Source organism: Toxotes jaculatrix, chromosome 20 (genome assembly GCF_017976425.1).
Source record: "Toxotes jaculatrix isolate fToxJac2 chromosome 20, fToxJac2.pri, whole genome shotgun sequence".
NCBI lineage: Eukaryota > Metazoa > Chordata > Actinopteri > Toxotidae > Toxotes > Toxotes jaculatrix.
The window spans coordinates 6,544,226-6,571,945 of NC_054413.1; the positions used below are offsets into that span (position 1 = coordinate 6,544,226).

The following is a 27,720-nucleotide window of genomic DNA, read 5'->3' on the forward strand; positions in this document are numbered from 1 at the left end:
AAAAGATTGAATGCAAAGGGAAGAGCTTGGGTTTGCTAGTGCTGGAATAGGTTAAAGCAGGTTTGAACCAATAGGTCTATAGGGGGCACTTTGGTTTCAGGGTCGAGAGCCACTCCACTCCGATGTGACATGTCTACAGTGCTAAATATGTTGAATACTAAGGGAGTTTTCAGGTGCTGTATTTTCAGTTTTTTTACCATGTGATTATGTCTGAGAAGCTGACAAAGATTTGCATTCTCAACAAGTACTCAAGCAAATGAAAACTGTGTTAATTTATAAATGTCATTCCTGCTGTCTGTATGTTCATTTGATCACTGAACAGCACAGATGAGTCATTGGATCGAGGCCATTTCTCCCCTCTGTACTTGTATATGAGCCTCTTCAAACCTCTCAGTTGTTGTCTAACCCCTTAATGCTTGATTGAAACTACATCCTCGAGCCACAGCAATTACAATCAACAGTAACTGTCATCAGGCCCAACACAGTAATGGAAAAGACCTGGGCATCCGCATCACCACTAAAACATTGGCAATTACGAACCACAAGGTCAAACTACATTGTTACTGGTCTGAGGTGAAGTGTCTTGTTTTGAAAATGGTATAACAAGATGTAGCCATCCTTCAGCCAGCCCATTAGACCCCTCAGGCTAAATGTCAGAGCTCTGACATTTTTTTTTTTTTTTTCCAAGTCGTAGATTTTATTCGCATCACCCATCAATCTTTCAATATTACAAGCAGACAATTAGGAGCCTGCTGATGTATTTGTGCACTGTTATTGATATTGGCCTTTTGCAGCTATTGGCATGTGTGCAGCTGAAAAAAATTAGATCAAAAACTGCGGAGAACTGGATTTTGCAGAAACCCCATATTTTTGTGTCAATTGTAGAGAGCAGAAAGAATTATTTATTTTATGTAAAATGTCCTGGGCAAATAGTATTTCTCTGTTTTTTGAAAGTTAAATACAAAACTAACTTGGCATGATGTCTATATTTTATGCAATCAGCAGAGAAAATCTTTAACAGTAGCTACGTTTTAGGTATCATTAATTACCCTTGCCGGTTATTGCTCCTAATTATTGCTGTTATGCTCTCAAAATTTTCTGTATCAGTGGGACCCAGAGGGAATTTATCATTACAGTAAATGGCCGCGAGTAGACCAGTTATCAGCACACAGGCCAATTCTTTAACCTACACTGATAACAATCTTTTAGGTGATATTACAGCTCATTAAAAACAGGTCTGCCATAGTGAGACAAACACTATACCTTCCTGAATTAACATGCAGTGTGGGTGTGAATATTTGAAAAGGCTTTTCTATTCAACTGGTGGTGGATGTGTGAAGGTCCAGTCTGGGCTACTTGTGTCTCTCCAGTCCTGGTAGCCATTAGCTGTGAGGCTTGGGCCAGGGCCTAATCCAGCCAAACTCAGGACCAGAGGAGCTAATTAAGCACAAGCTTTTAGTATCCCAACCTCCTGTAGCTGCACAGTGCCAGGCTGCCTCATGCCAGCACTAAATGGGGTTGTAAATATCTATAGTGGGGCACAGTGTGGAGACAGCACTGAACAGGGGCTGGTAATAGGGGTTGACTGAGTTTGAATGCATATTATAAGGCCAGTGTTAGGCTGGCTAATGAGTGGGGATGGTCAGACAGTGGTGGTGGTGGGTGGAAGGAAAGAGCGGGGAGGAAGTGGAGGTGGGCGAGGAAGCACTCGCGGCGCTGTTGCATCCTCATTTTTTTCGCTGGAAAGTCAAGACAAGCCTTCAGGTGAAAACTGATGCACCGCAGACTTGATATGGCGGTTGCTGTAAATCAAAAATGACTCCATCAATCAGGAAAAAGATGGAGTAGCAGCCTTTACTGCCCTGACAGTGTGTTCTCTCTCTGTTTGTGTGTGTCCTCCAGAGGGGCAGCCTGACCCAGATCCCCGTGGTGAAGGAGACCAGGGTGGAGTCGGGCCAGTTCCTGCTGCTCTCTGTCCTCTGCATGCTCTTCATCCTGGTGGCGTTGGCAGTATCCACCACTTTCTTCTGCGTACGCCAGCGCTCACACCTCCACATGAAGGAGAAGCTGGCCAGCCTGGGGACTGACACCAGTACTGATGCCACCACAACCTATCAGGTTAGTTCAGCCCCCTCGCTATGAGCCAATCAGAGGCCAGGACACTTAGCCAGCACTCTGCCATTGGTAGGACTCACACTGTGTTCAGATACAGCTGATTATCTGATTGGTTTGTGAGAGTATATTGGTTAATGTGTGTACACGTTTGAGTGATTCTGTTCTACCTGCTCTTGTGATGGTTTTTAGCTGTTGTGGTGATAGTGATGTGCTTTTTTTTATTAAATTAATTGTTTTTTTTTTAAATGCGATGCAATAATTTAAATCAGAAATCAATTTTTGTGTTTATTTACATCTTTTTTTCTTCTTTATTCCTTGCATTTTCGACTTATTGCTCCAATAGATCTTCACTGCATCCAATTATTCAGTGCTCACCCTTGCCTGAGAAGTGTGTGTGTGTGTGTGTGTGTGTGTGATAGAGAGAGAGAGGGAAAGAGACAGGGGAAGATGCCGCCGCTGTGACCTATTCCCACTGTTCCTCCAGGGCCACGGGCAGCCTGGGCTGTATTGATTTTCAGCATTGGGGCTCAGCTGTGCCCAGCGTGGCACTCAGAACACATTTATCTGCATGTCGCGTTAACATTTTCAATATTTAATCAGGTTTTCACAGGGCTGCGCTCCAATCAAAAGCTGGAGGTGTTACAGTGTTATGATGGTGGCCACAGAGAAGCAAAAATGAAATGCCTTTTTTTCCTCTTAGAAATTAACATTATGTCCATTAGCGTTTGTATTATTTGATAATGAAACATTTCTGTTTAAAAATTGTTGTTGTGCTACAGTGCAAATTTTAGGTTATGTGTGGCACCTGTTCTTCCTCAGTATATCTTAAGGGATGGAAAACTGAACTGCTCTGTCAGGCATTCACGTGGGTGTGTTCTCCATGTCTGACAGGTACAATTGTTTTAGAAGAGCTGTTTGCAGTGGGAGAGAGATATTGTTAGATGGCAGTACAGACTGTAGACATTGTTTCCTCTTGGCCTGTTTTTGTTCTTATGACTAGTCTGAAAGGGGGGGAAACAGGGGAAAGTGTAATCCCATGACCTGTGCTCCTCTCTGGGCTCCATGTGTCTCTCCTCTGGCCCTCTCTGGTGCTAACCGCATCCCCCTGTCTGCTTCGGGGACTATTTCTCGACTCCGGTACAGCACGGCGCTTTGCAGAGATGTTGAGAAGTAGGATGAATTATGAGGTGGACCTGGATATTGCCCCGAGGCCAAGGCCCAGGGCACCGCTTCATGGCTCTAATCATTAAAGTCTGACGGCGGGAAAGCTGATCCAAGACCAGGGCTTAGAGAGGCCTGTGCTCCAGAGGGAAATATCACTATGATAGATCATGAGATAGCATGTGCTTTCACAAGGCATTTTCTCTGGCCTGCCCTGCCCTCTGTCTTATTAATTGAGTATGGATGTGGATTGTGTGGAGATGACTGGCTTTACCTCCCAAATCCAAACATGAGGGTGTTTACAGATTATGAATTTAACATAGAAATACCAAGTGTGACCACACCTAATGGAGGGAATTAGGCAAAAGTGTGTGACTGTTTACGTGTTTGTGTGTCTATACATACACAAGTACATGTGTAAGATTGCACAAATATAGCAGTATGTCTATTTTTTTCTTCCACTTTTTTACTTTCTTTTTCATTTTGTATATGCTACAGTACATAATGCCTAGTCTTCGAATTTTTGATGCACTGCCTCTGCACTGATGCATGATAGGAGAAAAGCTGAGTCATTGGGAGAAGGGTAATCTTTATAGCAGTGGGGGTTTTTGCAAATCTCAGACACCTGGATATATCAATCAAAACAGAGTTATACTTTACAGTTGTACCAGTGCATTCTTATCTCCTTTGGTTCTGTGTGGTTATATACATTTACGTTGGAAATCCCATTTGATTGATGGCTAGATTATCCTGTTATGTTTCTATCTTTGGGAAAAATGGATCCAAATTCATTTCCTCCCCAAAGTATGAGTGTGTGGTGATTTTATGCAGGATTTTACTGTTCTTTTTACAAGTTTTTTTCATCACTAAAGGATCTATTCTTAAACAATGAAGACAGTCGCTGTGTGGCAGCCAGGTGTGACATTCTGAATTTATTCTATAAATCCTGCAGGGTTCCTCAACCATGTATTTTTGACATAATTAGTATAAGCTCCATAATCCACAAGGATAAGCCATTAATCTACAGACAAGTGAGGACAGATCAAGTCAGCCTAGATACAGGATTTTACAAGGTGCATTTATAGAGCTCAGGCCCTAAGAGCAAGGATAAGCACATAACATAAATAAAACTATTGTTATGTACATGAAAAGAAGATAAATACATGAAACCTTACAAGGAGTCTGTAAAAAAAATAATAAACAAAACTACTTTTGGTGATCCAGTGCTTCACTATCATCTTCTCTAATCCCTAGGAGCTGTGTCGCCAGCGAATGGCGATCCGGACGTCAGAGCGTGTCGAACGGCCGGAGACCCTGCGCCACTCGCGGCTCAACAGCGTGTCATCCCAGTTCAGTGATGGCCCCGCGGCTAGCCCATCGACCCGCAGCAGCACCTCCTCCTGGTGCGAAGAGCCAGTCCCGTCGAACATGGACATCTCTACCGGTCACATGATACTGGTAAGGAGCTTGTTTGACTCTAGAAACAATGTGAGTAATGATCCATGTGGAGAGGTGCTATAGATGGAAGTAGGTTGTGATGTGATTTGTTGTCAGGCCCTCTGAGAGAATTTGTGGTTTTTAGCATCTGATTGTTACAACTAAATAACCACAACATCTCATTATGTCTGACTGTGCACTTAACCTGCCAGGGTGGGTTTAGTGTGGTTTGAGAAACTCAGGCTCTTGAGAAGGCTTTTCTCAAAAATCATATTAGGTCAGGCTTGTGTACAAAGGCACAGATGTGCAGCAGTGATTCCTTAACCAGGCATACTTCTGCTCCAGTGCGTTTTCCAGGAGGCACGTGGACTGTGGAAAATAGAAATCAGGATTTGATTAAAATGTATATATATCCACATATTTAGTCAGCCGTTTCGTCCACACACCACATGTTGCAGTCAAGGGTATGTGGTAACTAAACAGCAGTTAGCTAAACAGCTAAAAAATAATGGAAATAAAGGTCAAAATAGTAATAGTTCTACAAGTAATGGAAGCTGAAATAGTTAACTGAAAATGTAATGGACTAAAAGTTGAAATAATTTTCTGAAATGGCTCGATAAGTGGTTGAAATGTACAACTTTTGTTTCTCCATGTGGTATTTTTTTATTTAATTGATCATTTTAAACAACATCCAGTTTAAAATGAATTTAAATGACCACATTTGGAACATGATGGTTGTTGTTGGTTAAGGGTTACTTGAGTTCATCTGTGAGGGCCTGTAGGGGTAGATCAGATCAAAATTGGGTGCCAGTGATATACAGGAATAGGCTTTTCAGATATTTAGTGAGCTCACACTGTAGTACATTGCTTTAGAAAAAAATCCCAGTGTCCATGAATATGCTAGGCTCTGAGCTGAAAACCAACAGCTTGATTTCTGTCTGTTTATCTGTTTGGATGTGTCTCTTTTTCATCCTTCTCTCACCTCATTCCCTTCAGAACCCTGTTATCTTTGTTTTTTGTTTTTTTTCCCCCCATCACTCTTCCCGCTGTTTTTTTCCCTCTTGCATTATCTTGGCTCTGTTGTCTTCATTTTTTTTCCTTCAACTTTTTCCTCCCTCTACTGTGTCATTTTCTCTCTTTATCATTCCGTCCTCCCCTCTCCCCTCCGTCATTTTCATCTTTTACCCCCACCGTTTCTCGTACTGCTGCAGCAAAATAAGGCAGACAGTGTTTTGTGTGATGAGAGCAGCTCAAAAGTGAAATATCATTACCCATCTGATTGTCATTTGGATGTTTTAGAAAATTTTCCAAGTTGTTGTTTTTTTTTTTGTTTGTTTGTTTCTTTTCTTTTTTTTTGAGGGGTGGGTAGGTTGGTGGAAAAAGCTTTTGGTTGCCAACGTGTCCACAAACACACAATGGATAGTTTTAATTTTGCACAACTTTCGCTTCATTCATTTGAGACAAGCTTGATAAAAGAGATGGATAGATGCCTTGCAGTGTTTCCATTAATGGAGAGAGCATTCATCACACTGCAAGTCTAGCTTTTATATTGGGAGGCTATAATGAATGAGAGTGAATCTGAGTAATGCCTTGTATTGGTGGTAATAGATGGGTTTTGTTGCACTCGTCAAGGCTTGTTTGTGAAGCCCCTTTTGAAAACATTGACAATAGAAGAGCATTTAGCCCTGCAATAACAAAAGAGCCACTGTGAATCATTTCTAGGAGCTGTTATTATTAGCCCCAATTTCTTCACAGCAGCAACGCAGGCATTACAATGTAGAAAGGTAAAACACACAGGGACCTTTACTTCTCTTTCATGCCGTGACTGACATGGAGATGTCCTATAGGGGTTCTTCTTTAAAATTCCACCGCCATCTCACATGAAACCATGTGTGAGATTGCCTTGTTATCACTGATCTCAGACCTATATTTTCCCATCTCTGCTATCCTCTCTTCTCATCTCCCCTTACTTGCTTTTTGGAGCACACACACCGTGTGGTGAAGGATGATGAATACCTGGCTTTCCAAAGCACCCATGCTGGGGGTCCTGTTTTTTTTTTTTTTTTTTTGAAGCCTGATCACCCCTCACACACACATGCACACACACACACACACACAAACAACCACTATGCTACAGCGAGAGTTTGGTGCCGTCAGGATGCGATGTTGCACCCCACTGTGCGGCCCACCTCAAGACTTAAAAAAGTCTTGCATAACAACTTTCCAACTTCAGAACTGAAATTGGAAGCCTCTGTGAGCTGAGTCATCTGCTGTATTATTTTTTTTGTTTGTTTGTTTGTTTTTAGAGCTTTGACACACCTCTTCTGTTTTACTTTTTCTGTCTCTTTGGCCTTTTTTAAGGAGGTGCTAAATGTTTAAAAACATCAAAAAATGATTTTCGCATGTAACATGGAAGCATGTGTTTTTCATGTGGCTCTATTTATGTGCTTATGACTTCAGTACTGGCTCCTTTCAGCACCATGGACAGCACTTTGCACTCACTAAACTTCCTTTTTCCTCCACAAACACAGCAAAACATTTCTGTCCATGTTCCCCTGCTGCCCAGAAACAGGGTCACAGTGTTGGTACCGTAGCTGCTCTTGTAGGGTTCCCGTGACTTAATCATCTCTCCCTCGAAAAAAGAAAAAAAAAAAACAATAATTATGTAGCTTGAGGCTCTTTTTCATTATGTTGAGTAGTTATTGTTTTTTTTCATGATGAATTATTTGCTCAAAAGGAAAATATACTCAAAGAAAAGCAAACAGCCACTGACTTCTGCAACATGTTCTGCCCTGAGTGACTTTAACTCGCAATTTTAAATTTAGTTTATGAGCAAAAAAAAAACAAAAAACAATTTGCTGTTCCATTTAACGCAAAACAGCATGTTCTTTTCATTTAGCTATTATTAGTCACACAAAAACATACATATTAATACCTTTCTTCAGCTTTCGCCGCTGTTTATCATATCATAAAGCTCCCTGTACAAACTGTTACCGGGACTGTTCATTTTAATTTGACAGCGGAGCTTGACAGTAATGTGTTACCTGTTGTGTCTGGCTCCCCTGGTTCTCCCTTCATCCTGATTTCACCCATCACCCTCTGCTGCCGAGGAGACTGCTTAGGAAGGATTAGACATTGTTTCGCTGACACCCAGGCCTCCCATCCCAGCCCTCTGATTGGCAGACATAATCCCCCCATTCACTAAACCTTCGTTACCCTGTCTCTGGAATACGCCATGGTCCACTGCCTCCCCCTAGAAACGGGAGGGCTTGATAAGGGCCTGCTGGCTGCATTGCATTAAGCTGCGAAAATATAAATTTGGAATGCAATCGATTCAGGGCATCGTTTGAATAGAATGGGATGCAATTCAGAGTGGATGTATCAAGTACATGGAGATGTAATATTGGTAGGGGAAGTGGAATGCTGTCAGGCTGGCAAGCAGAGAGTACTTGTACAGGGTGACAAGATCATAGTGGTGACAGGCTCTGTCAAGTGGCCATAATGGCATGCTGTCATTTTCCTGAGAAGACAGCACTGTGTATCTGCGTAGGCAATGCACAACAACACACATGCAAATGTATGTGTGCTGCCTGCCATTAGAATTGACATTAGCTTGATTTTTTTTTTTTTCTTTTCATAATTGACTTTTTTGCATGCATAAAATTAAAAGTTCAGGCAGGGATGGTTCAGAGTGTAACCGCAGAAATCATACAGTTGTGTCTCAGAAATATTCCTTTATGTCATTAATGGGTTCAGATGGAACACCTTGTGCTGTCGTGTTCTCTCATTATGCGCCAGCATTAATCATAAGAGTTGCTTTTTCTGTTCCCTGTGTGGCTTTTAAGACCGAGTGGCACCTTTGGTACCGTATCCAACAATAAACTTTGATTTCCATTGTCTGTAGGATTTGTAATGTTCTTATAAGCCACCTAATATCCTTTGCATGCATGCAGGAGACATCTGAATTCATGAGCCATCAAAGGGTAATTGCCTATTATGTGTTGAACAAGCTTATTTGTGATTATCATCTAGGTAGGAATTGTATATATTCTGCAAAGACTTGGATTTCCCTTTTGACAGACAGTAGTGAATAAGTCGGATGTAACAATGGAGTGTCACCTCTCTGCTCAGCCTACCTATACTGCCTTTAATATGGGATAAAAACCCAGCACATCTGGGTATCACTTTCATTGTATTAGCCAGCTGATCCCTGACATCAGTTTATGAGTCTGTAATCTTCTGCCTCACACAATAGCAGACTAAACCATTTAACCCCGTCGGGAGGGGAGCTATGATACAGGAGAGAAAGCGAAACAGGGCGCAACACTAAAAAAGAATCATCTTGCCAGCTACAGCCTCTAAGCTCCATAAGACTTGCCCTGGTTTGGGAGAATACACACACACACACACACACTCACAGACGCACAGACCTCTACCCCTCCCCCTTCTCTTTTTCCATCTTTGTCTCTCTAGCGAATTCAATTTTGTCTTCTCCAAGCGAGGGCTTAAATGCAGACAATCTTATCAGTGGCTGTGCAAGCAGTGAGGGACGTGATTGAAACACCCCTGAAGTATTTCCAATGCAGACAAACCTTTCAGGAGTCTTAATTGTGTGTGATTTTTTTTTTCCCTCGGTCAAACACACATGCACAAACACACAAAGACACAAACATTAGCACACCTTCCCCACCTAGATCTTCGGCAGCCTCCTCCTCACCCAGTTGTTATTCTGTACGGCAGCTTAAGACAATAATGCACCATGACACCTGATCACAGCTTTAAAGCAGAGGTGCTGTTGTCAGGGTTTTAGTGTTTTGCTCCAGTTTATTTATTGGTTGGCTCATATTGAGAAAACACAATGAAAAAACATAACAACAACCTACCTCCAGCCAGCTCTGATAAAGTAAGGGGTGAATTATTCCGGGTTTCTCTTTCCATTAATCAAACATTTCTGCAAAAACGGTCATATTCTGAGATAGATTCAGTTTTATTTTGCGTGGTTCTGGCTTGTCCTTTGAAATGGCGGCTAAGGTGGTCCCTGTTCCCCTCTAGTCATACATGGAGGACCACTTGAAGAACAAGAACCGTCTGGAGCGTGAGTGGGAGGCCCTGTGCTCCTATCAGGCAGAGCCCGGCGCCTGCAGTGTGGGGCGCGGCGAGCAGAACTCCAAGAGGAACCGCTCAGACGCTGTGGTCGTATGTGAGTCCATTCAGTTTTTTTTTTTTTTGTTTTTTGCTGTGAGAATGTTTCCAGTATTTACAAGGCCAGAGCAATGCAGGGCAGCTCATGCAGCTCCATCACTGTTGTTGATATGTTTGTGAACAAATGCCTGTGAGCTGTTTTGAGAAACAAAATGACCAAAGACAAAAGGCATGTTATTAACTAACTATTTTACTATGTGGGGTTAAATTAGACTTGGATTGGGACATCCACTTCTTGGCTCTGATCTGCTCTTCTTCTGCTCTTGGTTTGGGGGAAGTGTACAGTTCAGCTACACCAGATAGTGTTACATTTCCCAGTTATTCCTCATCCTCAAATCCCTTTTTCTTGTAAAAGTAGACCAACAGTTTGAAAATACAAACATTGGAGCATAAATAAAACCACTGTGTTGCTTGTCCTAGTACATTTTTCTGTAATAGGCGTACAAACAATCCAATGGTTGGATTAAAATGAAAAACATTGTAATTACATTTATACATTTACATGTGATTATTAATATTGTAATATAATACCAGGGCTAACTACCTCTACCCTGAAATACAATTTGATGAATCCGAATCTGATCACAGGTAGAGAGTTGCTTCAGTCAGATGTGATCAAACCACGCCCCTACAGTTTTTGATTAATGAATAATTAGTCTTAATAAATAAAACCTAATACCTTCCTCTTTTTAGCTTATTTATGAATGATTATGGGAAATACCTAAGATTTAAAGCCAAGTTGCCATGGGCTTTAAACTGAGGCAAATGTGTTTAAAACTACCAAAGTGGGTTCAAGTTGACTGGGAACAGATTATATGAATTTTGCAATAGAATCACTTGTTTAAGAAAAAGGATTTTAAGGCTCACAACTTACAGACTTCTTAAGATAAAATATTTATTATTATTTCTCATGGAACATTCCTTATTGAAGGTGAAGCAATTCAAGATTTCAGAATAGTGAGTGTGTGTGTATGATGAAAGTCTGGTGAAATTGCAGTCCCTGCAGCCTTTACAGTTTCACATTCCTCTGTTGCTGCTCAAAATTCTGTTGTTATTGTGCAGGGAGGAAAAACAGTGGAACAGTGTTGATGAATTATGCATCTCCATTACAGATGATCATTCCAGGATCACCTTGAAAGCAGAGAACAACCACGGAAACTCAGATTACATCAATGCCAGTCCAATAGTGAGTATTGTGTATTCATTATGGCTCCACGTTGTGGCTAATATCTGTTGTCTCTGAAGCTTTTTGTAGGAGCACCTGTTGTGGATGGATTTTACTTTGAGATAAAAGTAGTTTCAAAGGACTTGTCATCGATCCAAGTACATTGATCTTTTTTTTAAAACTTTGTTCTCAATGCTGGGAGACTCAGTAGATTCAGTTTGTCTTGTTGAATCACATTGCTACTTTCACTGCTTTCAAAATGGCCGCTCCCTGGAGAGACCCCTTTTCTTTATATCCACACTAAAAAGAATTATACATTATTTTTGACTAAACAAATTCATCCCTCTGCAAATCCAGAAAGACCTCCGTGTTGGAGAGGGCTTTTTTTTTTTTTTTTTTTTTGTATTTCTCCCCCAAAATATTGCCAGTCATGATTTCCCCTGCGGCTGCTGAAAAGGGATTCCATCAAAGGGGAACAGGAAACTATGCATTTCAAAAACAGTGCCAAAATTTCTGAGGAGATAGATGAAGGGAACACACACAGCTGCACTAAAAGCCTATTACTCCTCAGAAACAAACAATGGAGACTTTTAGATGCTCAATTTATTCCTCCATTTTCTCTAATGGCATATTCATAGAGGTTTTTACCTTATTTAAACAGTGCTGTAGTGCGACATTTGGCATCTTATAGAGTAATATTATAATGAAGTTAATCAAGCAGGGGGAAGAAGTGAACAAAAAATCAGATTGGTGCATTAGAAAAACAGGATAAAGCAAAGTTACCCAAGACAGTTTTGATGCAGTTCAAAAAACAAAAACAAAAAACAAACAAACGGATGTTAAAGATGGGTGAAGTAATGGCGGATGCAGTGGTGTGCGGATGAAAGGACAGTAATTACACCACAAAAGAGACCCCTGGCTGAGCCCAGCAAAACTGTGATAATTATGTCTGTCAATGCGGCTTCTTCCTCCTCATTAGCTTCAGGGGCAGTGGCCTACGAGTAAATAATCTGTCGCTTCTTTCTGGGGATCCGGGGTCAGAGTGGCAAAGGGAAGGGGTGATCTGAGCTTCCTGCAAAGCAGAGGGTGGCATACACACAGGGAAATGCTCGGATAATGGTTAATGCTTGACCACAAATGATACAAGCGCTCCCAGATGTACGGCATCATTAGCGTGAGGGATGGCTCGAAGGAATGTGCAGTGACACAAAATGTGGTCAGAGCCTGGCTGTCTTTGCTTTTTCTGGCCTTTTTTTTTTTTTTTTACAAAGTCAGACTCTGTGGATTTTTGGTTTCCCACCTGTTCTCCAGGCTTTTTGTTTTCAGACTATCTGGGATGAGCTCAAGCCAGCATTTAGCTCCCAAGCTCTCTATCTTACATAAACACAGGATCAAGGCACTACAGCAAGGTGTTCGAAGTTGAGACGCCTCTCCAGGAACAGATATTTGTGCGAGCTATTTTAGTACAAGCTATTTTACCTCAAACCAAAGAGCACTTCGTTGCCTTTCTTGTTGCAGTCTATCTTCTTCCCACAATGGCAAGGCGAGGACAGCTGAAACGCAGGACTACTCTTTCATGTTTGCGCTTTAGTATTCATGCAAGGATGTCAGCACACAGCTACAGCATGTCTGTGTCCTTGAGATTGGCCAAACGGAGTGGCAGCACTAGCATTCGGCACCACCCTTTCATTTCTGTGGGGGAGATGTTTTTTTTTAAACAAACTCACATGAGGAATTTCTACCAGGAAAGATGAAGAGAACATTGAACAACACGGTTACGGCTGATTGAAGTATAACACTGGGTAATGAACACAATGTTTCCTGCATTTATGTGTCCTTTGTGAGATTTCTTTAACAGAAAGGCAGTCAATTTTTCAAATTTCAGCCAGCCTTTGTGTAGGTGTATTGAGAGAGCATTTGCAGTCACTCATGCTTCACTTCTTCGCCCCAGTAAACCTCATAGTTACATCCTGACTGACATATAATAGACACTTAATATGCCTATGTATTTATATATGTGTATATGTAGAGCAAGATAGAGATATATTGATATATAGGGTTAGGGTTAACTAATTTCCCTCTGGGATTAATAAAGTTATCTATCTATCTATCTATATAGATTTATTTCTAAACACTGGGAATCTGTAGTGTTTTACTGTGTATTATACAGCACTAAGGATGATATGCAACAACAAGTATCCCTTTGCAAAGAACACTTTAATAACACTATCAGTAGTCTGTTTCTACTGGTTCTACTGAGCTTAACGTAATTATAAATTACATCACTGTGTGTAAGTGGAGTTAAATCAGAAAACGATTTGGCACTTTTAATCAACTATAATGAAGATAAATTAGAAACAAACATGAGATAAATAATAAAGGAATCGATTTTTATTTCAAATTTTGGACTAAAGTTGCATGTTTGGTTTTATCAGCTTCTCGAAGCATCAGGAGTTAATCCTGTTGTTGAGGTTATTAGACATGAGGAGAGAAAAGCATTATGCTAATATCAAAGCCGTGAAGAGATGCTCCATAATTATTTTCCTCTTAAGGTTGAGTGTCAAGGTCCATAAGCGAGACAAATGAGTAAGAAGTACACAAAGAAATGAACTGAAAAACTAGATCTTTAACATTTAAGCTCATGTTATGTGTCCTTGACAAGTTGTTCTTCAAGTTCATAATGAAAGCAAAAGCCATTAAGAATCACCCTGTGACTTGCCGCAGTGGTGTTTCTTGATGTTATGCTCAAGAGATGTCTCTCTCAGTAAATGACTCTGTTACAATTAGAGGTTGTAATGCAAAAATGCATTATGACATCCATTGTAGCTGTCACTCAGTGCCAGGTTAATATGCAAAGAAACGAGCCAGTCGCTCACTGATTTTATAAATAAATCACTGCGTTTTCCTCACGCAAGACTATCTTTTGCTGGTCTACCATAAATAATATTAGATCAATCCCTACACTAACAAAAATACAACATCGTTTGGGTGCGTCGTCTGTCATTACAGTGCCAAATATACTGTACCTCACCCCTTGTTATATACCTTCCCATTTCTCTTCCTGCAAAATATGTCAACATCTTTCCACTGATGCATCTCGCACTCGAGGGTGTGCATAAAAATTCATTCAATAAAATGTGGTCATTGATTTTGGGGGCGACCCAGCCAACACCTACTCAATCAAGTCTCCGTCACATCCCTCAAACCAGGTCCCCTGTGTCATTATGTCCACCTCAACATTCAGCCCCCTCATGTCAGCCGCCTCCAGGCTTTAAGGTCCCACCACCATATCATGTTTCATGCAGAAACACGTCAAAGCATGAAAAAAAAATTGAGATCCGAAAGCCATTTCATGAGGTCTTTGAGGGAGTATATTGGTATGAAGACACTGAGATTTAACTAAAGCAGTAGTGAATAAACTTTGCTGAATGATTAGAAAATGAATTGGCAAGTAGGTATAAAGTCCTTTTTCTGAAAATTCAAAGGGCTGGAAGAAAGATTTGTCATTGCTGCTTTTACGAGATAGAAAGCAAAGTCCAAGGTCTCCTTCAGTCTTTTTTATTCAAATATGATGTTTAAAGAGACTGATCTTTAACATTTTTTCACAAAAACAAGATACAAACCACTTCCTTCAAATATGTGTCCAGGCATCTAGTGGATGCCTGCATGACATTCACAGCTTACAAATGTAATATGTAGTTTCTCTTAATTTACTCTGATCATAGCAATTTAAGAAAAGCCACATCTTGAGGACGGAAAGTAATAGAAAGAGGCTGAATCGAGCAAAGACTTAAAAACAGAGAATAAGAGGCAGCAGAGAAAAGAAAGTGAATGTGTTTTCCTCAAAAGATGCTGATCTCATTTCGTTTCTCTGTCCATATGGAGGCTTTGATGCAAGTCTTTTACCCAGACAGTATGTTTTCATCAACCCGTCTCCACCCAAACACCATCTCACACTCTGTTCCCTCTCTCCCAGATGGACCATGACCCTCGCAACCCTACTTACATCGCCTCGCAGGGCCCACTTCCTTCCACTGTGGCGGACTTCTGGCAGGTAAAACTCATCTCCATTCACTCTCTGTCTTTCATTTTTTTTACCGTTTTGTTGCTATTGCGGTGAGGGTTTGGAAGAACCACAACAGAGCTACACTATGTCTGACCCAGTGGTTTTGTGTAGCTTAGCAGCTGGTGTGTGTCTGGTGTGTTTGATGTCTTCTTCTTGGTCCAAGAGTGTCTAGGTTTCTATTAGGGTGTTTCAGCAATGGTGGGATCAATAAATGAATGTAGCACAAGTTTGCCCTTCTCATGTATTATCATTACATTTGAGTCACAGAACTAAGCATCTCATTTTTTTACAGAAAACAGAAGGTGATTTAAAAACACTTACTGCTGTTCTGAAGGTATTTCCAGAATCCTCAAAGGTTATTCTACCCGTTTGGATGAAAAAATATTCTGTCTGGTGCACTACAAAAATATTTTTAACCCTTTTCTCAAGTTATGACTGTATTTTCTAATCCAGGTGACTGGATATGGCATAAATGAGGATATCATTATACCTGATCTTTCACAACTAAGGCTCAAGTTATAGTCCATAGAGTAATTCACTGAATCCGCTGCAGCATTATACTTGCTGTTTACATCCCCCAAAGCACTATGGGAAGTGTAGTTCCAAAACCTAGAGCATGATTATTCCTCAGATACATGGAAGAATAATTGTATATTTTTAGGACAATTGTATTCTTAGGGCTGTGACAGAAAGGTAGTGATAATACATGAGTAATGGGAACAAACTGGGGCTAGAAATAACAGTGCTGCTATTACATAAATAAAACAGTGTCACTAGCAGAATATGTACTACAAACCTTCAGTTGCATATAATAATATAGTTACACACGCCCCCAGGATTATAATAATGCTGATGTTTGCTCATATTTGCATTTTTTTCTCAATGCTATTTGTATTTCTTCCCTTGTCTATAAATGTCAGAGGACCTTGCCATCAATCAGTGGGTATAGGCTATTGTAAAACTTGTGTGGAGGTACGCCTTAAATGATGCATAGTCGCCAAATGGCTTTCTTATGTGTTAATAGGACAGCACTGTAGTAATTAGTGGGCCCATCACCTCCATATGGTGAAGTAACTCCGCTCGCCGTGACCAGGATGTGGAAGTGTGAAGCATAAATCCTGGCAGACCAGCTGGCCCTGCACTCTGCACTCTGCGTCTTGTACTGAACGGATACTCGTTTTGAATCATTATGACAGTGCTGACTTTGTGTTAGCACAGACGCTAGAGCCTGTATGTGAGAGGGGAGAAGAGTGGTGCAGCCAAGTTTAGTCTGGTTTGGTTTAGTTTGGTTGTGCACACCAAAAGCAATGTAGTTTAAAATCACTTTTTAAACACAAAAAAACAAACCTGCTTACAAGCTCTGTCCTCACATGGTGTCCAGATTAATTAAAAAGAGAAAAGCTCAGAGCTCATTATCTAAAAAATGTACCTTAATTGACTGCATCAGCTCAAATAGGAATGAAAGGTGCCCTGTTTGCTGTGTTTAATTTGTAAATTTGAAAGTGCCTCAAATGAAACAGTTGATAATTATCTCTTAGTCAGTTTGGTTATTTGTTTGTTTGTCTGCCAAATTCTTTGTGTGCCAGGTGAATAAATGCATATCCATTATCTAATGAAATGGGCTATTTAGCCATGAACTCAACTCTAAATCTTCCCCAATTAAACAGAAAATAATGCAAAATTAGACACAGATTGACTGACACACTGAACATCAGTTCTGTGTCTGGGAATGAGTAGTAACCATTCATTATTCAATATGGTTAACCTTGGATGGTGGCAGGAGGAAAAAAAAAACACACTCTTTCCCTCCATTAAAAGTAAACAAACAGGGGAAACACTGGCACTCTCATGCAAATGGACCGTGCAGGAGGCAAATCTTTTTGCTCTGTCCTATCTAATCCACACTGGCCCCAGGCAGCGCTCTGAAAGGCGGCTCTGCTCTAATCCTCCACTCCTCATTCCTCCATTCCTTCATCCCTCGCTCCTCGATCCGTCTCCCCTCCTTCCCTCCCTCCCTCCTTCCATCTCTGGCTATTACCTTAGCTCTGCTGGGCCTTGCTTTCCTGCTCGCTTCTCTTCAGAATTCAATGCAAAAAAAAAAAAAAAAAAGCCAATCAGCACGAGTTCACAGAGCCGCAACTTCGGCCATTTTAAGGGCTTTTTTTGATTCCGGCCTTCTTGTTTACAAATGATGTATAGCAGGTGTATGTTTTTGGAACCTGGGAACTGTTTATCACTTTTTTAAAAAAGCACAAATGATGGGCTCTTTACCAGCTGAAAATGGAAAAATAAGAGTGCACTTTTTCCTCACTACCTGCAAATCTGCCAAACCTTACAAGACTAAATGGATAATATTCCCTCACATTATCACCTTGCCTAATCTCATCACATCCTGGCACAGTTGGCGTGTAATGTGTCCACTGGGCTGGATCACAGAAGCTTGTGATTAGTGTATAGTCAGGGCCATTGTGTTTTTATAGCAATCATAAAACCTGTGTTTCCTCCTCATTTTCCTAATGGCTGCCGTGGGCCTGTATTTTTTCCCAAGGACACATTAGATTGTGATAAGATGAAATGGAGCAGCAGCGCAGTAGATGTTGTGATCTCGCTCACACGACTGAGAGGGGGCGACATATGACGCGCCCTCCTGCTGCTCGACCCAACATTTATCATTTGTCACACGCGGTGAGGTGACATTTATTCATACTTCCTGGACCAAGATTAAGAAATCAATTTCACCCTAATACAAGGCTGCCATGTAATGCTAATGGGTAATATGCTGCTCCTAGTGGCACAGTTCTGCTACACATTAGTGCTATTGTAATTCCATAAAGATGCCTATGAAAGGGGTATAATCTCAGGGTGTGCTAGACGGATGAGTGACATCTCTCTTCTGATGTGTAGATGGTGTGGGAGAGCGGCTGCGTCGTCATCGTCATGCTAACCCCACTTTCTGAAAATGGAGTAAAGCAGTGTCACCACTACTGGCCTGACGAGGGATCTGATATCTACCACATATACGAGGTATGTCAGTGAGAGGTTAAACAGCAGTTGCAAAGCTTTCCAGGGGCGTCTAGCCATGAAAACAGTTTCGGTTTTATGTGCTGCATTTTTTAGATATCAAAAATATCTCCAACCCCAGTATAGTGAAGATGAATTTAATTTTATTTTTAGTGCTCGCAGCACTGCAAAATGACATTTAAAAAAATTCACCGGCAGCGTGTCTTTCCAGAAACAATCTGTATAATTTACCGAGATCACTGTGAGCAGTTTTCAGTGGAACTATTTCAACCAGTTAAAGAGTCCCTGTGAAGCTGTTGAGTTACAAGAATACTGTTTTTGCAAAGACACACTGATGTTTTCAAATTTTACTTCAGGCACCACAAACCAAATTCATTCACTGCAAGTTTTTGTTGGAGTGGTGGTAGAAATCCCAGAGACAGATATCTCAAAACCTGCAGTGCTGGTGTGAAAGGCAGAGTGGAGAAGGGTGAGGAGGACAAAACACAACACTGGCAACAATTTATTTGTAGTTTTCATCAATAAAAAATAAAAAGAAACACAGAAGGAAAAATTTTCAATAAGAACATATTGTATGCAATATATGGTACTCTGTGAGAACCTACCTTCTCAGTTTAAACTGGACTATCAGGTGAAGACTCTAGATTCCCTTAAAACAAATATATTCATGTTTTAATTTATACTTAACATTTTTCTTCGTTTCACATCGTTGCATCATATGACTTTAGTTAGAAGGGAGAGAGCGCACAAACTCTTAAAAGACATTTTTCACAAATAAATTAAATGTTAACAATAACTGTAATCCCTTGTCTTCAACAGTCCAAAGCCTGCATGTAAACTAAAACTTTATGAAGAAGGCTTAGTATTTGGATAGAAACAGAATGAAGCAAAGATATATGGTTACTTAGGGAGTAGGAGCTTCCTAACAGCTGGGCGCATACAACCAAAACTATATGCATGGATAGAAACCAGTGGAGGTAAGTCAGAAAATATGTTTTCTTTAGATCATCATCATCTGCGCAAAAGTTTCTTCCTGCCAGGTTGTTGCAAGGTTATGAAGGTGTTTTTGGTTCTGATTGCTGGTGTGAAGCTGTAACTAATTAACTTAAATATATTTTTTCTGTCTCCAGGTCAACTTGGTCTCTGAGCACATCTGGTGTGAAGACTTCCTGGTGCGGAGCTTCTACCTGAAGAATCTGCAAACCAACGAGACACGCACCGTCACCCAGTTCCACTTCCTGTCCTGGATGGACCGTGGGATCCCCAGCTCGGCCAGGACGCTGCTAGACTTCCGCAGGTAGAGTGGAGATCCTGCTGGTTGGCCTCCATTAATGCAGCTCGGCATATTTCAGACAGATTTTCACCCTTACAACTGGCCTTTATCCTGAGCTTGTTCTTAATCACCTTCCCTTATATTCTGTATTCTGTCAGTGCCTCTCTGGTCCGTCTCCCTTTTGCCCCTCTGCCTTTTGGTGTCCTCGAGAATGGTTCTAATAAGGACTGCGTTTCTCTACTATCCCTTTCATCCTGGGCCTATTTCCCTCACCTCCCTCCAGCACATGTGATGCAGCAAATTAACAGCCCCGCGCTGCCTGGCTTGGCTTGGGAAGAAAAGAAAAGAATAGAATAGAAAAGAAAAGAAAAGAAAAGAAAAAAAAACACCTAATTCAAACACCCAATTAAATGAGAGCTGTCTCACTAAAAACATGGGAGAGGGGGAAAGCTAGTGACTGAATAACCTCACTCTGTTCTCCATATAATGTGTTCTGGCAGAAGAGAAGCAATAGCTCCTCTGGGAAAAACCCAGGAGGGATAGGAAAAGCCCTCCAAATGAGAATAGATGCATCTGATTTGTGGATGGAAGTCTATCCCTCTGGTTTGTAATGCAGATGAGAGCAAAAGAAAGAGGATGTGAAGTTACAGTATCATGTCATCCTTTCCTGACAGAGTTGCTGCTGTTTTTTTCCCCCCCGATTAAACTGGGTGTAGCTTGCAGGCAGTTATATTTATTTATGATATTGGTGTTCAGGTTTGAGCTGTGTTTTGATTACATACATAAGTTTTCCTTTGCTGTTGAGATCTCCCTAATGACCAGATTGCCTTGATGTAACTCCATTAATGCTGCTGTAGGTTATTGGGAATCTAAAGCTCTCTGATTACGTGATTCAGAGATCCACATGATGTACTGTACACTCACGGTTTTCATGGTTTCGGCCAACTCGGTATTTTGCGGTTGCCAGTGTCATTTTTGTGATGTTGCAGCTAGTAATATGAGCCCAGTTGCATAGTCACAAAAGTGATCATTGGAAACTGTGTCTCCTCAGCCAGGCCTGTGCACAAACTGTCTTTCTCTCACTCCTGACTCTCTGTCTCCCTCCTCCTCCTCCTCCTCCTCCTCCTCCTCCTCTCACTGCTCCTTCCTCTGGCTTGCATGGGAACCACCTCTGTATGCTCTTTAACCAAGGACTAAGGACTGATTTTACTGATACATTTGAAATCAAAATATCTTAAAATGTAAAAAATATGCATTCAGTTTAATGTAATTTGATGTAACAACAAAAAATGAACTCAAAATACTCAGAAAACATTTCTTTTGCAAAATAAGCAGTGGATCACTTGTAGTTTTATCACATTTTAATATTTCGCAATGTTCAGAGTATGTATTTAAAAGATAAAGCCAAGCTTTTGGTCACTAAAGGCCTTCACAGTGGCAAAGAAAATCAAATGGAGCACCCCTGTGCTTTGAAATGCAAGTACTTCACAGTTGTAGCTCTGAAGGTGTAAATACATTAGAAACTTTATAAAACACAACTTACAAAGCACAAAAACTAAGAATAAATCAGAACAATAAACTGGAAATATGAATCAGAAGTAAAAAAGGACAAACCAGTAAAGATTTATATGACATATGTATATAAATTGAATATAGATATGAAATATATTTATAAGCTGCAACACAGTATCATCACCATTAGTTGTAGTACACGGATTACAGTGGTAGTAATTGTTGACAGATGACACGTAAATTTATACGATAGTATGTTTATATAGTAAGATTTATGTTGTATTTATTGTTTCTGTTCATACATTCCTAATAATAATAAATAATAAGTATTACTGATTTAAAAAACACAGATAAACAGATATATGATGAGATATGCAGACATTTATTTTTCATTTTTGTTGCTGAAAGGTGAAAAACGAGGGAAACGCGGAAGCTCTCAGTGTAGTCAGTTTCCATGGCAACAGCGGGGTGTGAAAAGGCTTGTTGGCCTTCGCCGTGCCTGTGGTGTATAACATTCATAACTGGCCAGGGTTAATGCGTCGGCGGTCGGCAATCACAACATCACACCACCACATCCATCACCCACATGTCACAGTAATGCTGTTCGAAATGATGCTCAGTTTATTTACGTGGTGCGACACGGATCCCTCTCTCGCTCTATCCTCAAATTAAAGTGATTGATTGACAGGAGGGAGCATCTCTCAGAATTCTGTTTGTTCCTTTGATTATTGCAGCCATTAATTTCATCCAGACCACGGCGCACGAGTCCCTCATGAGTCACATTTGCTTTAATTGTTGCTTTTATTACTCAGCAGAAAGAATCGATCCTGTTTCCAGAGCATGATTTAAACAGCCTGTGCATTTAAGATAACTTGCTGTTGAGCTAACAATAACATCCAATTTTCTCTTCTTTTTTTTTTTTTTTTTTTTTTTATTCCAGAAAGGTTAACAAGTGCTACCGGGGTCGATCTTGCCCGATAATTGTTCACTGCAGGCAAGTATAACTATTTGAACCTTGTGACAGTGGCTGACCTGCTGAATTGGGATAGAGAGTGTTTGTCGTGGCCTGTGTGTTGGAGGGGAGAGGCTGTTTATTTAAACCCGCTCAGTCCATTTACTCTATCTGGGTCCACTGGAGCCGCTGTTTATTCCACTGGCTGTGTCTGTATGGAAATAGTGTGGTACAAAGACACACAGCCAAAGACTCTTCCATTTCCCATTTGGTTGAGTTAGTTAACTGGCCTTGATTGGTTTGTATTAAACACCAGGTATCTGTCTGACCACTTTTAATAGTCACATCCTGTTAAGTCATGCATGGGGCCAAGCAGCCCGCTCTCCCTCTGAGGGAGCTGTACAGACTGAGTGTCTAGCACTGGATTAATGAAGCAGTGGTGCTCAGGCCGCTCTCCTGTTTTATTGGCCTTGCCTTTATTAGAGAGATGTGCACGCCTTGTTTGCAATTAACATGCAGAGCCGTTGAATGGCCGGCGGGCACAAAGGGAGGCTTTTCATAAGACTATCTCTGGAGTAATGGAAAAGCAAGGCTCTCCAAAAGCTGTTCTCGAACCGCCCCTGGCCTCTCAACCTCTCCTCTGCTCCTGAGGTGCATGCATTTAAAAGCCTTTGTCCCCAGTGTGCCTCAGAAACCATTCCCCTCTCCCCAATAGCCGAGCAAGTCTCAAGACCACACATGCTCTCGTGTGCAAAGGCTTAACATAATCACATTTATTGGAACATCAAATATTCAGATCTCCTCAGGTACTTTCATAAGAATATTAAGGATTATTATCGATTTCTACTATTTAAGTATTTGATTTTATGTGTAATATCAGGTTTTATGCTGATAGAGCAGTGTGTATCTGTGTGCATAGTCTAATTTGTGTTTAAATATACTCCACAGTCTCTCAGCAGATGCAGATGTAAATGAGCAATTTGTTTCCTTATAAGAAAAACACTCTGAGATTAAAGCATCCAGAGCTTCACTCTGCCACCTTAATGATCTCTCTCTCTCTCTCCCTCTCTGTGACTCTCTGCAGTGATGGAGCTGGCAGGAGTGGGACTTACATTCTGATTGACATGGTCCTCAATAGGATGGCTAAAGGTAACGATCAATGGCTTCCCTTTCACTCTTTCTGCTTGCGTTGAATTGTTGCCCTGGCAACGCTAAAGCCTCTCATTTTCCACAGAGGGTCTTGGGGATGCATTAGAGGGTGACTTTTCTGTGGCCTGGAAAGGCAGCGAAGACACAGGCAGAAATGGAGGGAGCTGCTAGGAGTGGAGTGAGAGGAACAAAGGGGAAACAGAGAAAGGGAAAATGGAAAAGAAACCTATACCCACATTAGTTATTATCTACGTAAGCCACCGTCACGCCATATTGACCTGCATCACAATTGCTACATGCATTTAGATGGGACATGCATGAAAATGGAAAGAAAAATCCATTCAAATGATGCTCCAATGGGTTGTATCAATATTTAATATTTAATGGGAACAATGTGTTTATTTTATTTTACAGTATTACTGGTTTCTTCTTAACAAGCCATATAGTTTGCACCCTATATTCACTGAATATTGTCTACCTTTTCTCCAAACTGCCTTTAGTCATCATTAGTATGGTTAAAATCTGAATGTCCAGGTGCTTTTACACTTCATTTTTTGTCATTTTGAGTTGAGTCCATCCCTTGTTAGCATTGTATTATCAATAAAAACCACAGTCTACAATTTACTAGAGAAAGACTAAATAAGACTAAATAAATAGAAAACAACTGGGCCAGAAAATCTGGCCAGAAAGGATCTTCATGGCATGGGTTTATCATTACATGTAACACAAGAATGATTTGAAGATTTGTTTCTGAACTTTAGCTTCCTACGAAAAGGAAAACTAGTGTTTTAGTAGAATCTCTACACCAACAAAGTAGGAGTTTTAGCTTGAGGAGAATAAACATAATTTGCATGAATAAACAGGTACATTTTGTTTGCTGGCTTATGGAATAACCAAGAAAAAAAGAAAAAAGAAAAGTTTGTCAAATTCTTTGACATATCCTAGTTATCCATGGCTATTGATGCACAGGAGCTTGGTTCTTCTAAAGGCTGCCTTACGTCACTTTAAAACCTTCCATAGCTTACCCTGCCCCCTGCCCTTTGCCCTTTGACCTCTACCCTTTACCCTCGCTCTCTGAATGCCCTCCTCCAGCCCCGTCAGGACAGGTTAGAAGGACAGCCGCCTCTGATGCAGACCTTCCCTTCACTGTTTGTACAACAGTAATAAGACTGACCCATCCTTATGCAAGTTCATGTAGCTCAGAGACGAATGTGCTGTTGTGTGTTGCGCGGTGATGAAAGGTGCCACCCAGTCTCTTTTTAACCTTTTGTTTCCTGCTCCAGAGGCGAATGTATAAAATGAACATAATCTCACTCTCCAAAGCTTTTTTCTTTGGTCAGAGAGCCTCTCTTCAGCTTAACTTTGGAATCCAGCCCTTCTGAGACATGAAAGTCTTGTCGGAGCACTGGAGTACTTTGAGTACTAAGTCCAGCTGCATTAAATCCCCCTTTTTCTCTCTCTCACTCACCCACACACATACATACATTTTTTACTCTTGCTCTATCTTTCTTTTTTTTTTTTTTTTTGCTTCCTTTCTCTGCTTCACTTTCAAAAACATCTTGAGAGTTCAGGGGTTCTCTCTCTCTCTCTCCTACTCCATTTTTTTCTCTCTGCTTCTCTGTGTTTTCTCAAATCAGCTCTGCTGTGCTTCTCGAAATCCATAAATCTGAAAGTAGAGTAAGATTTCCAGATTAACATCAGGCAAAACTGACTCGACTCAACAGCAGCTGATCAGTGTTGAAGGCAAGCAACTGTTGCATGGGTTAATCGTCAGTATGGCTGCTGCAAAGACTATAAATCACTTTAATTAGAGTTTGTTGATTTTCAGACACACACATACACACATGCATGCACACACACTCAGATATTGTTGTATCAAAAAGCTCTTAGCAGACTTTATAGTTGGACATAATCTAAACCAATTTTTGAACAAGATTCTCACAGAGAAGCCAGCGCTTAACATTTTTTTTTTTTTTTTTGAATGCATTATTGCACATTTCCCAGACCCCAAAAATATCCTCTTGCATATTTTATCGAGAAACAGTCTGTGGCTCTCGTCCAAGTCTTTCGAGGGATGAATGTAATAATTTTCAATCGCTGCACTGTTCCAAAGGGAGCCCAGTATAAAGAGAGATTGACAGATGTGAGCTGGATTACTCCGCTGCTTTGAACTCAGTCCAATTTTCGGTCTGTTGCAGGTGCTAAAGAGATTGATATTGCCGCTACCCTGGAGCACTTGAGAGACCAGAGAGCTGGCATGGTCCAGACAAAGGTAAGGTCCCCGGCTTTGAGTTAGAGAGGTGGGGGAGATGGGAGGAGGAGTGGGGCGGGGGGCCAGGAAGGAGGGAGAGAGGGAGTGAGGGAGGGGCTGCAGTCATTCAAACAGACGATTGTCTGCTGCATGTGCACAGGATCAGGGGAAATGATGTGGTAATTGATAACTGCTTCAGGATTAGAAAAACATTGTCTTGGAAGATAAAAACTCACTGTTCCACATTTATCTAAGATGCAGAGAGTGGGAAACTGACCGAGATCTTCTGTTACAGAAATATTTTGCCTATGAAAGTGCAGCTTTTAAGATTTTCAATTGAGTTCTGTCACTGAAACAAATAGGATAAACATACAAAGACGGAGAAAGATATTCAATAAAAAATGATATACAACATAAAAAGCAGCAGATCCTCACATGTAAGAGGAACGTTATTAACTGATTATCAGAAATGTTCTGCAAGGTTGTCTTTAGCTTTTATTTCCCTTTCATCCTCGCGAGTCTTACCTGTTCATTACTGTCGGTTTCATAGTTCTATCTAATCTATTGCTGCTACTTAAATTCTCCAGTCACAACAGTTGATATCACAGCGGGCCCTCCACCTCTCACCATTTTGGAAAATAGTTTAGGGTGTGTACAAAGCATTTTCTCTCACCCACTAATGCAAAAAATAGGTAGGAAGTCTAGTTCTGTTTCTCTCTTGTAATTGGAAGGCCCAATAATAATAATAATAAAGGCAAACCTCATGCAGCGGTGGGTGATAATATTTATGGAAGCTGCTTGCTAACAGACTCCAGTGTTCCTGGATGGTTCATTAATGCTGCTTTTACAGCCCCGCTCTGTTCAGCGCAGAAAAGCTTTTCAAGCACTCTCTCTTTCTCTTTTCTGACAAGTCTAAGTGAAATTACATTGGAATATTGTTGATTCCACTTTGTGGCTTCATGCTGGGTCTACACTGAAATTAGATTGTAATGAGGTATGAAATTTAGAGTTAGGTTTCAAGGATTGGACAACCAATTATGTTTTTTTTTTTCCTTCATTATGTTGCCACTTTATTTTTGGAGCTTGCAAAAAAAAAAAAAAAGAGAGAACATTTATTTCCCTTCTTTTTCTGGTTACTCCTTTTGACAGACATCAACATGCAGTAATTACAGCATGTCTGACTGTTTTGTTTTCCTTAGTAGCCATCCATCTCTGATCAGTCAAGCAGAGATTGATCTCCCCCCAGTGGTGTGAATGTGAACAGCATAGCATGCACAAAACTTGATTTTAGAAGTGTCTCTTTTTTTTTTTTCATACACAGAACTTTAAGCCCATCTGGGATTAGATATAGGCACATATAACTGCGGTGTAGATATAGATGGATGTACTTACATATTTTCTGGCCGCATCACAACATCAGAAGACACATAAAAATAGAAAACACGAACACTCCAGATAACCTCCACTGCACAGCAAAAGGCACGGCCACCAGTGACTCCTCCATATTGATTTAGCCTATCCTCAGGCCAGACTATGGCAGGCTGTGTGTTGACACATCTAAAGACTGTTCCCTCCAAACTCCTACGTACCTTTTCTCTGTGAGAGGACCCCGTGGCCCACAGCCTGGGGAGAGGAGAGGAATATAAAAACACCAGGTCCATAGGGCAAACATCAATCAGCCCCTTTTGCGCTCCTCTGGGAAAACTATGAGTCAGATTCACAAACAAATGCACATACACACACAGAGCTGAGAGACAGCTTGACTCAAAAGCTCCATTTTGAAACACACCTGGCTGGATCGATGGCGATGCAGGGTACGCGTGCACCCCGAGTTGAAAGCTTAGAATGTGCTTCACCTTCACCTTAAGTCTGCGGTCGCACATATCCTAGGCAGGGTCAGGAGAGATGGAGGAAGAGAAGAGACGTAGCAGTTGCCAATCATCTGCACCGGCGTTCCTGGTCCGTTCCACACTTGTACACACATTAAAATTTTCTCCTTCCTTCCCTTCCTTCCCTTCCCTCTCTCCCTGAATCCTTTCCTCCTCCTCCTCCTCCTCCTTAGGAGCAGTTTGAGTTTGCGCTGACAGCCGTGGCAGAGGAGGTGAATGCCATCCTGAAAGCACTTCCTCAGTGAAGGCATCGTGCCCCCCCCTCCACCTTCTTCTCGCTCACTGAGCACCGGTTTCCTCTGCCCACTCAAGACTGACATCTCTCTCTGCCCTTCCTTCTCCTCGCTCTGTTTCTCTCTCTCCTCTGTCTCTGCCTCCTCTTCACCTCTATATATACTGTATACTTATGAATGTCGTGCCAGATATCTCACCTGGATCCATATTCACAAATTCAGCCTCAGAGTACAGCTGTCGATCTGAGATCCGTGTTGTTTGAGTGAGTCAGGAGTAGGCAAGTAGGGCCTGAT

The 27,720-nt window shown here is 41.1% G+C and overlaps 1 protein-coding gene across 1 annotated transcript in view; it reads left to right on the forward strand.

Moving 5' to 3' along the window:
* The window catches only part of ptprn2 (protein tyrosine phosphatase receptor type N2), a 110,734-nt gene extending 83,236 nt beyond the window's left edge, over window positions 1-27,498 (forward strand). Inside the window, exons 12-22 of the mRNA XM_041065954.1 lie at window positions 1,903-2,118; window positions 4,531-4,734; window positions 9,766-9,913; window positions 11,028-11,101; window positions 15,057-15,134; window positions 18,051-18,170; window positions 19,298-19,464; window positions 21,893-21,946; window positions 22,989-23,053; window positions 25,252-25,325; window positions 27,367-27,498. Of these exons, the coding sequence (XP_040921888.1) occupies window positions 1,903-2,118; window positions 4,531-4,734; window positions 9,766-9,913; window positions 11,028-11,101; window positions 15,057-15,134; window positions 18,051-18,170; window positions 19,298-19,464; window positions 21,893-21,946; window positions 22,989-23,053; window positions 25,252-25,325; window positions 27,367-27,438 (1,272 nt within the window). The 3' untranslated portion in view covers window positions 27,439-27,498. The remainder of the gene's footprint in view (window positions 1-1,902; window positions 2,119-4,530; window positions 4,735-9,765; window positions 9,914-11,027; window positions 11,102-15,056; window positions 15,135-18,050; window positions 18,171-19,297; window positions 19,465-21,892; window positions 21,947-22,988; window positions 23,054-25,251; window positions 25,326-27,366) is intronic.
* The last annotated feature ends 222 nt before the right edge of the window (window positions 27,499-27,720 follow it).